Source organism: Bufo bufo, chromosome 2 (assembly GCF_905171765.1).
Source record: "Bufo bufo chromosome 2, aBufBuf1.1, whole genome shotgun sequence".
NCBI lineage: Eukaryota > Metazoa > Chordata > Amphibia > Anura > Bufonidae > Bufo > Bufo bufo.
This window is the reverse complement of record NC_053390.1, coordinates 286757956-286769022: the sequence shown is the minus strand read 5'-3', so window position 1 is coordinate 286769022 and position 11067 is coordinate 286757956. Positions and strand designations below refer to the sequence as shown.

Genomic DNA, 11067 nt, shown 5'->3' with positions numbered 1-11067 from the left:
TGAGTGCGTCGACAATCTGCAACCCAGTTCACATGACACTGAAAATGTCTGTGCAGATCTCTGCCCACAATGCAGGAAAAAACAATTGGCCGCAGAACTGCTTATTTTGCAGAATGGGGCTAATCCATATATAGATCTGTTGTAGTATCGGCCTTGCATTTCTGCCATGGAAATACATGTTGGACTTACTACTGACATGTGAACATGGCCTAAGGTGTTAGTCGCATTTATGTTTAAGATGTCACTGCTGGACTTTGAAGTCGCTTTTGGGCAGATTAGGTAAATTTGTTGCTCTACTATTTCATCACTTTAGTAATTCACATTCCTATAGGCAAACCTTTGTAACAGAGCAACATTTTGTTAATAGAGGCATCTTTTATTGTACAGAAATAGTTCTTGTCAAACGTTTGGTTGTTAGTGTGTATGTTAAATGTATGACATGAAGAGCTCTATACAGGTGGGGAGATGAGCGCTGTAATTGAGGAGGGGGATTTGAAAGGACGTTATAAATTGAAATGCAATGATACGTTTGCCATACTAGATTTCCTCTATACTGTATTGTACATCCTCCTATTTTTTGCCCTTTTTGGCCTTCCCTTTTCCTCCTGCTCCTTTTCCTTTCTTCTTTTTCTTTTTCTTGCCCTTCAATGACTGGCGAACTTGGTAGCCTTTCCAATGTGCCTGGATAATGGTTGCCGCCCGGTTCATGCTGGCCAGCTCCTTTTCTGCTTCTTCTTTCCTCAGCTGGGCCTGTCGTCTTTCCTCCATGATCTGGACATATTCGACCTCCAGGACTGCCAGCTTCTCTTTCAGCTCTGCCAGCTGAGTCTTCTCCTCTTCATACATACCATCCAGTTCCTCTAACTCTGCCTGGGGTCAAGTAGACAGAAGCAAAACCTTTACTGGACAGACACTACTTCATTTTTAGGCAGTTACTTTGAAGTTATTGTGGCTACTAGGTTAATTAATCTCTCTATGCCACTGGATATTTACAGTATATGTGATAAAACAGCATGAAATACACAGATCTGCTTCTCTGTTACATCACCGTATATGTAGAATCAGTGGCAGAATGTTACTCAACTCGCCTGTTCCAGCGGCGTGTCCTAGTGGGTGGATGCTAGTCTCCTGTCTTCCACAACAACCCTGCTGGCTGGGGCCATGGTCTACCTGCTCTAACTGCACAGAGGTGTTGGGTTATTAAGGCAACTAGGACCAAAAGATGATGTCTGGCTTGACTGTCTATTTAAAGGGGAGTCATCCTGCCATGCCTTGCCTGATTGTGGTACGCCCCTGTCCTGGCTCTTATTCTTTCTGCTATGATCCTGACCTTGGCCTTGTTTCTGGATATCGCTTCTGCCTCTTACTTTGGATTGTTCACCTTGTACCCATTGTTCTATGGCTCCATTCCAGACTATGCTTCTGTCCCGTCCTCTGGCCAGTCACATTCTGACTATTTTCCTGGTGATAGGCCTTGGCTCTGTTCCTAACTACTCTACTACTCCATCAGCACTAATGCCAACAATCGGGACCAGACTAGGAACTTAAATTGGCTCCGGAAAGAAATCTAAAAGTGGCCCCATGTTGTTGGTGGGTCCAAATTGACAAAAGGCGGTACAACACGAATAGGTAGGGACACCACAAGTAGGCAGGGCCAGCAATGTCATATTGCTGCACAAAACACCACCCCAGCGGAACTAAATACCACAGTGCAGCACAAAATACAGCCATCCTGGCAATGCAGTTGAATTCAGGAAGGTACCTGATGCTCCTACATTAATTAATGCTGAGAGCATCAGATTGTTGTATACCTGTCTAGTGGCCGTGAGGAAGGTTTAGGTGGCCACACTGTGCATTGGCCCACTGGGAAATTTCCCTGTAGGGTCTAGGGCCAGTCCGCCCATGCCAACAATCCATGACTATTCTCAGGACTGCAACCTGGGGATCCCCCTGAAGTTTATAACTCCTTGTGGAGATTAAGGGTGAAGACCCTTAAACTTTGCAGTCCAGTCTCACCAGCGCCAAACAGATTATGACTTAGAGAATCCACATGTCAGGTATGTGGCCATATCTCAGATATTAATTAATAAGCTGCATATCTGTAAATTGTATGTTCTTTTATCACATATAGGTATCAACTGGCCAACCTTTTCAAAATGTATACATACCAAGTGATACAAGACCCATTCTTTAATACTCAAGGGGCAATATATCCATGTGTACTTCATTCCCAGATACATTTGATAATACTTATCTCATGGGGAAGGGGAACAAAAAATTGTCTGTCCTCTAAAGAAAAAAACATAAAGCAAGTTATAAAAACTGCAGTCTGCTTTTCATACCTGTTTTTCTCCCATGTCGCTGTCATATTTCTGTATCCAGTTCTCAATCTCAGTTTCCACTTTATATTTTTTCTAGAAAATTATAGGTAAAAAAGAACAAGAAAAGCACAATATTAGCCACCATTTAAAATACAAGGACACAACATAGTCTTATATACTATACAAAGGTGCTTACTGCTGACAACCACCTCATTTTATGGAATGCATCCAGAAAGCACATTATATAATATGTACCTTTCTAAGACTTAGCTCTATCTCACGGTTCTCCGCAATTGTACCACTGAGCTGTGATCTGAGTTGTTGCAAATCCTGCTGAAGTTTGGCCATTTTCCCTTCTGAGGATCGGCAGTCTGACTTCTGCTGCTTTTCCGCCTCCTGCATTGTGCGCTTCACCTGATTTTCTGAAAACTTTTCCAGCTGATGCAGGTTGATCTTAAGCTGTCGGATAATCTCATTTCTCTTGGCAATCTGGAACCAATAGTAGCCAATCAGATCCATGGTATTTGCCCTGAAGAAGACACTCTATATGGTCCAGTGAATATTACTACAAATACAGACGTTTTGGAGACTACTTGTCACCCTGAATTCTTAAAGGAAATGTGTCATTAGAAAATGACCTACTGATTTTATATTAACTCCTGCATGACTGGGTGATTTTCTGTTTTTTCATTTTTCACTTCCTGTCTTCCCAAAGCCATAACTTTTTTATTTTTCCATTCACATAGCCATATAAGGGCATGTTTTTTGCTCAACAAGTTGTACTTTCTAATGGCACAATTTACGGTTGCATACAATGTAGTGGGAAGCAGGGAAAAAAAAATCTAAATGGGGTGGAATTATAAAAAAAAACACAATTTTGCAACAGTTTTATGGGTTTCGTTTTTAAAGCATTTCCTATGTGGTAAAACTGACCTGTTACTTTCATTCTCCGGGTCAGTATGATTGTAATGATGCCACATATGTATAGTTTTTCTTGCGTTTTAGTACTGAAAAAAATAAAAACTTTGGGAAAAAATATTTTTTATTTGCATTGCCATATTCTGACCCCCCATAACTTTTTTATTTTATTTGTATGGAGCTGTGTGATGGCTATTTTTTTTTACAGGGCAATCTGTTCTTTTCATTGATATCATTCTGGGGTGTGTATGACTTTTTATTCAATTTTTTGTGGTAGGTGAAGCAACCAAAAAAGGTGCCATTTTCCTTTTTTTTTTTTTTCTGTTTCGATAATTGCTATATGGGATAAAGATTTTTATATTTTAATATTATGGGCATTTTCACATGCGATGATGTCCTTGATGTTTATTTTTTTAATTGTTAATTGTATTTTTATTTTAACTTTGGGGAAGGGGAGGGTGATTAGAATTTTAATATAATTTATATATTTTTTAAAACTTCCCCCCCCCCCCCACTTTTAGCTCCCATAGAGAACTATAGCAAGCAATCATTAGACAGCTACTTTCATAGACCCCAATGCATTAGTATTGCAGTCTATGAGAATTACATTATGTTCCTATGAAGCCCTGCCAGAGGCAGACTCGGATCATTCAGGAGGACTGAGGCTGCAGCACACAACATTCGAGTGGCCACTGTGAAAATTGCATGATTTTAGCATTATTTTTGAAATATAGATAGGGAAATGGAAAATAAATAAAAAAAATCACCAAAAATTGTAAAAAAAAATTTGTAACATGAAAACTTGATTTAAACAATAGGTAATTTTCTGATGACACATTCCTTTTTATCTTCAAGTCATCATATCCATTCTCATTCCAAACAGTATGCAGTTGTCTACTTAGTGCTTACTGTATTAAATGCAAATATTAGGAAAAATTGAATCCGTCAACAACAAGTAACCTGAAAGCAGAACTGTATAATGGAGACACATTACAAAATGCTAGGTTCTATACATTCCTACCATATAACCAATGTTAGGAAAGGTTGCCATATATATAAGATAGTAGCAGGTTGATGGTTGGACAACTGATAAGCACTCAGTCCATTTTAGCTGTTACAGTTGTTCAACCAGGCCATCCAGGACAAATGATCTTTTTGGAAACATTCTTCAAAGGAAAGATATTTTTGTTTGTGAATGATCTTTCATCTGATATATATTTTTTTATATTCCCAAGACTGCTGACCAACAGAAAACTTTAAGCACTATGGATATTCAAATGGGATATGGGAAATGTATATATCTTCTTGTTGGCACATTGTGTAAACTATGTTCAGATAAAGCCATACAAGCAACAGTTGATTGGGTACCTCAGTGTCACGGTCAAGGATAGCTGCATTCAGTTCTTCTTCCAAAGCCATCAAAACCCCTCTGTTTTTGTGGTCACGTAGAGTAATCTCCTGGAGATAACGCATTCTCTCATTCTGCTCTAGTGGGCTGGTGAGGAGCATCTCAAAAAGAAAAGCCCTCAACTCTGTCAGAAAGTGGATCATTGCCTGCGAAGCCTGATCCCTGACATTTCCCTCTGATCGTAATGCTTGACAGGCCGTTGGATTGGTCAAAAATAACCTCAGAGTATTCCTCACAGAGCTCTGAACACCCTGACGAAAGATATCAAACTGTACGCCAGCTCTTTCTGCCAGATTTGTTCTCTCCCTTTGGAAGCTGGACTCGTCTTCTCCACTGTTCATACGCTGAAGGTGTCTGTGCATGTTATCCTGTAGCCTCTTGTGCTCCCGCAATGCTCCCGTCAGCTCAGAACTAAAAACAACACTGTATCTATCCAAATTTTCAATGGCATAATGAAACAGACTGACCAGCTCTAGCTTTTTGATAGTTTCATCAAGCACCGCCAGCACCCTCTGTGTTTCTATTGAGGTTAGCTTCTTGCGGCCTGGTTCCAGCATCTTAATGCTGTCAATGTGTGGAAGCATCTTCATAGGATTGAGCTTCAAGGGTCTCCCAAAATTTCCATGTGGCGATTGCAATGGCTGAAGTGAGGACAGCATGGTTGTCACAGAAAGGACATCCGATGCCATGTCTAAAAAAGTTGAGCGAAATTCTGTGATTTTCTCCTAGACGGATTATTCATGCATATATACTTGCCCAGGGATGGGAGGCTGCAATCAGGACAACAATTAAAAAAGGTTAATCATGCTAAGCAAAAGTCAAACTAATTCCACATAATAAAATGCATTTGTGTATCACAGAGGAAGAGTGATATTGTCTTATTTCTATTGCATACAGAGACAACATTGGGAAAATGTACCTTATGGCCAAGTTCATTGGTGCCTTCACACTGATTTTTTCTTTCTGCGACTAAAAATGAGTTCCATCCATTTGAATAGGGCTTGCAGAAATTCATGTGTGAACACACACTTTGAGTTCTGCATTAAAACTAATCCCCAAATGCATACACATTACACATTAGGCGCATTCATGTAATAGAGAAGCTAAAATCATACCTTCCGAGTACTGACTGCAGACTGCTTTAGCTATTTGTGGAATCCTGTACTCTGTGAATGGAGGAAGCTTCTCTGATCCTTCTATTTGCCTAATTTAAAGGAGTTCTCCCATAAATTGAAAACTCTTTTTTTTACTCACTTATCTGGAGGACTCTCTTTCCTTTCTGTGGGTGGGCAGTAGCTCACTAAGCACATGCATCTCTCAGGATGCACTGCAATTAGTTGTTAAACCTTTCATCCCCTCAATAGAAACAGTCCCTCACCCATGGCCCCAGAGATACATATACAGTTGCAAGAAAAAGTATGTGAACCCTTTGGAATGATATGGATTTCTGCACAAATTGGTCATAAAATGTGATCTGATCTTCATCTAAGTCACAACAATAGACAATCACAGTCTGCTTAAACTAATAACACACAAAGAATTAAATGTTACCATGTTTTTATTGAACACACCATGTAAACATTCACAGTGCAGGTGGAAAAAGTATGTGACCCCTTGGATTTAATAACTGGTTGAACCTCCTTTGGCAGCAATAACTTCAACCAAACGTTTCCTGTAGTTGCAGATCAGACGTGCACAACGGTCAGGAGTAATTCTTGACCATTCCTCTTTACAGAACTGTTTCAGTTCAGCAATACTCTTGGGATGTCTGGTGTGAATCGCTTTCTTGAGGTCATGCCACAGCATCTCAATCGGGTTGAGGTCAGGACTCTGACTGGGCCACTCCAGAAGGCGTATTTTCTTCTGTTTAAGCCATTCTGTTATTGATTTACTTGTATGCTTTGGGTCGTTGTCCTGCTGCAACACCCATCTTCTGTTGAGCTTCAGCTGGTGGACAGATGGCCTTAAGTTCTCCTGCAAAATGTCTTAATAAACTTGGAAATTCATTTTTCCTTTGATGATAGCAATCCGTCCAGGCCCTGACGCAGCAAAGCAGCCCAAAAAAATTATGCCCGCACCACCATACTTCACAGTTGGGATGAGGTTTTGATGTTGGTGTGCTGTGCCTCTTTTTCTTCACACATAGTGTTGTGTGTTTCTTCCAATCAACTCAACTTTGGTTTTATCTGTCCACAAAATATTTTGCCAGTACTGCTGTGGAACATCCAGGTGCTCTTGTGCAAACTGTAAACGTGCAGCAATGTTTTTTTGGACAGCAGTGGCTTCCTCTGTGGTATCCTTCCATGAAATCCATTCTTGTCTAGTATTTTACGTATAGTAGATTCGCTAACAGGGATGTTAGCATATGCCAGAGACTTTTGTAAGTCTTTAGCTGACACTCTAGGATTCTTCTTCACCTCATTGAGCAGTCTGCGCTGTGCTGTTGCAGTCTTCTTTACAGGACGGCAACTCCTAGGGAGAGTAGCAGCAGTGCTGAACTTTCTCCATTTATAAACAATATATGGTAACATTTAATTCTTTGTGTGTTATTAGTTTAAGCAGAATGTGATTGTCTATTGTTGTGACTTAGAGGAAGATCAGATCACATTTTATGACCAATTTGTGCAGAAATCCATATCATTCCAAAGGGTTCACATACTTTTTCTTGCAACTGTACACTCATTGACAAAAGAAAAAAAATAATGTACTAAGAAGTTTTTGGAATCTATTGAAACTTTCTATTTGTGAATGTAATGATAATATCTGCAAGTGATTACAATATTAGAGTGAAAGGATACGTTCATTGGGGAAAACTGTACAACTGAAAGCAGGCTCTAGTACCTTGTTGCACCTCCTCTAGCCTGGATACAAGATGAGATATGGTTGGACATGGAGGTATACAGGGTCTGTATGGTATCCTGCGGAACATTTGCCCACAGATGCTGCAGCTGGACCTGTAGATCCTTAATACTTGTAGGTTGCTGAAGCTGATGTCCCATCTGGTCCCATAAATTCTCTCCTGGAGATAAATCTTGCAACCGGGCAGACCAAGAAAGTGTTGCAATCTGGCGGAGACATTCCTAGGAAACCTTTGCTGTGTGTGGACAGCGTTATCTGCTGAAAAATGCCAGTTGGAAGCCCTGCCACGAAAATTAACGCATGAGACCGCACGATGCCCTACATATCGCTGAGCTGTTAGTGTCCCTTGTATCACTACTAAGGGTGACTGACTGTTAAGGGTGACTGACTGTCGTATGTGATGGCTCCCTAAATCATCACACTAGTAGTTGGGGCAGTGTGTTGCTCCACAGCAAAGCAGGACTGAAGTGTTCACCATGAGGCCTCCGTACTTGAACCCAACCGTGGTGGGATGCCTAACACAACCTGTATTCGACACCAATGACAATACAGTTTCAGTCTGTAGCAGCCCAGGTTTCTCATTCACACCACTGTAATCGAAGACAACACTGGCTGTCTGTGAATGGCAGGGCACGTAATGGGCACCATGACACCAAATTTCCTGGAAATGATTGGGGCAGAGACCGGGGTGTTTAGATGGTGGGCAATTTGTTGAAATGACCATCCTGCTTTTCTCAGTCCAATGATGCGCCCCCTTCAAAGTCTGTCAACAGGGCGAAATGTCTTGGAGTGCACTGTAAGAACAAGCACTTTTACACCCTATTGTGGCAAGACCCAATGTCTAATCCGAGCCCACCTGTAATCATCTACATATCTGCCTGAGAGATAGCTGCATGACGGGTTTTACAGCGATCCGATATTTGTATCTGTGTGCGTTCTCTTTTTTTGTCATTTTCCTTCACTGTCTAGAGCAGGGGTACTCAACTGGCGGACCGCGGTCCAAATACGGACCGCGGCCGCCAGTTGTCCGGACCCCGGCCATCCTTCAGAGCGCTCCTCCAATCGATTCAGTTCAGAGTGATCCGATCCGTTTGAACCGGCTCAGCTCAGTCACAGCACACAGCAATGCTGACAGAGACGCTCACCTCACGCTGGCAGCAGGAGCCTGAGGGAGGGACTCGGGAGGAGTCAGTAATATGATCCTAGAGTGGAAGCTGCTTCTGCCAGCCCCTCCCCTCCCCGCCCACCAACCAATCACCGACCAGAGCTGAGGGGGCGAGGCAAGCACAGCACACTGCAGCTCTGACTCAGTCCTCGGAGTAGTACAGGGTCAGGGAGTCTAAATGAATCGAATGAGTCACAAGAATCTAAAGATCCGACTCAGTTAGTGACTCATTCGATTCATTGAGTTAAAAGAGCCGAGAGTCAGACTGTAGAACAGGTGACATTACACTGAGGCTGTCGGCTCTCGGCGCAGCAGTGATAAGGTTAAGGGACAGGAGCAGAGAGATAAGAGAAGGGACAGATGACACAGTTCAGCACATAGTTTTCCCTGTGCATTCACATTTCACTTCACTTGGTTCGTTGTACTACTGTCAGTGTCAGACTGTTGTCACTGTGGGGAACAATGCACAACAGACAACAATTCACATTGCACACCACAGTGACAGCTTCCTCCTGTCCGCCTGTCCAACGTCAGCCTCAGCTTCCCTTTACTATAAAAAAAATCACTCTTCCTGACTCACTCAATACTAATCAGAGACGAGTTCAACTTCAGAGAGCTGAAGAGCCGACCCACTGCAGTGTCACTGACTGAGTCAGCAGCTGCGCATGCGCAGCGGCACCTAGAGTCTTCAGTTCACTTGCGAGTCAGCTCAGCAGTCTGACTCGCCAAGTGAACCGAAGATCCGATTCTGATCCGAATGAGCTGATTCAAATGAACCGATTCACCTAAAAGATCCGAACTTCCCATCACTATCTCCTGCACACTGTGCCGTGCAGGAGGAGGAGCTTACCGACGCACTTCCTCCTGTCCCAGAGCGCAGTGAGACAGGCCGGCTCCCTCCACATATAGCGCTCCTCCTCCTGCACACTCTGGTACGTGCAAGAGGCGGAGCTTACCGGCAAACTTCCTCCTTCCCAGGGGCGCAGTGAGAGACGGCTCCCTCCACATGCAGGCACCAGCGCTTTCTCCCTCAGTGCGCTCACAGGTCCCTCCTCCCCTGCAGCAGCGGCAGCACATAAGGGAGCTTCAAGCTCCAAAGGACACTTACGTGCTGCTGGAGAGGGGAGGGACATCACCACTGCCACCAATGAAATAAATGTCACATTTGGAAAGTAAGGGGTGCGTGGAGAGGGCTACAGAGAGGCGGGAACACGTCACTGACTGCAGTGTCATGTTCCCATCTCCCCTGGGCCATCTTCTTTAGGTAACCTGATTAAATAAAGTGATTAAGCCCCATCAAACCATGATAGTTTTGTTCCGCATCCAATTCCCATTATTGGGGCATTGGATGCGGACCCCTTAGTTTCAATGGAGCGGAAAAAGATGCAGACAGCACACAGTGTGCTGTCTGCATCTCTTGTGGCCCCATTGTTATTAAGGGGCCGCATCCAATCCCCCAATAATGGGAATTGGATGCGGAACAAAACTATCATATGTCTGTTCTGTGGCTTGGGTTGCCACCCGGCCAGTAGTTCACCAGCAAGGCTGGTATTTTAGTTCCCTTGCCGGTGCCAGAATTTTCCTGTAAGGACTGTTAGGGTACTTTCACACTTGCGGCAGGACGGATCCGACAGGCTGTTCACCCTGTCAGATCCGTCCTGCCGCTATTTCGCCGGCCTGCCACTCCCCATTGACTATAGCGGGAGTGGAGCTACGGTGCAGCATGGCAGTGCACGGCGTGAGGCCGCCAGACGAAAAAGTCGGACATGTAGTACTTTTAGTCTGGCGGCCTCTCACCGTGCTGCGCCGTAGCTCTGCCCCCATCCCCATTATAGTCGATGGGCACAGAGCAGCGGCACGGCGAAGTAGTGGCAAGATGGATCTGACAGGGTGAGCAGCCTGTCGGATCCGTCCTTCTGCAAGTGTGAAAGTACCCTTACTAATGAGCGCTTCCATCATGGAACGCCCATTAGTACAGCCGTTACCTCCACCGCTACTTGTGCTAGTAAAAAAATTAATAAAATTACGGTACCTCCACCTCCATTTGCTCACGCTGTGAAGAGCACTCCCTGCTGACTAGAAGCTCAAGACAGGACCTACAAGACGTCATCACGTTGGAGCACCGGTCCTGAGCTTGCAGTCAGCAGCGAATGTTCACCGCAGCCAGGTGAATGCAAATTTTATTTTATTTTTTTGCAAAAGCAGAGAAGGGGGGCACTAATGGGGGCAATACTCTTACTGGGGGCACTAATGGGTGCATTATTCTTACTGGGGGCATTATTCTTACTGGGGCACTAATGTGGCCATTACTAATTCTGGGACTTACCCGGGGCGCTCCACTATAACGTCAGAGCGCCCCACGCGCATGGATCACATGATCGCATGGCATCTTTACT

At 43.7% G+C, this 11067-nt stretch overlaps 1 protein-coding gene across 1 annotated transcript in view; it reads right to left on the bottom strand.

The window, feature by feature from the left end:
- Window positions 1-327: 327 nt before the first annotated feature.
- Window positions 328-11067, bottom strand: part of IQCD (IQ motif containing D) — a 15997-nt gene continuing 5257 nt past the window's right edge. The window contains exons 2-5 of the mRNA XM_040420266.1: window positions 4608-5417; window positions 2577-2810; window positions 2343-2414; window positions 328-870 (exon numbers count right to left, since the gene is read on the bottom strand). Of these exons, the coding sequence (XP_040276200.1) occupies window positions 571-870; window positions 2343-2414; window positions 2577-2810; window positions 4608-5336 (1335 nt within the window). The 5' untranslated portion in view covers window positions 5337-5417 and the 3' untranslated portion in view covers window positions 328-570. The remainder of the gene's footprint in view (window positions 871-2342; window positions 2415-2576; window positions 2811-4607; window positions 5418-11067) is intronic.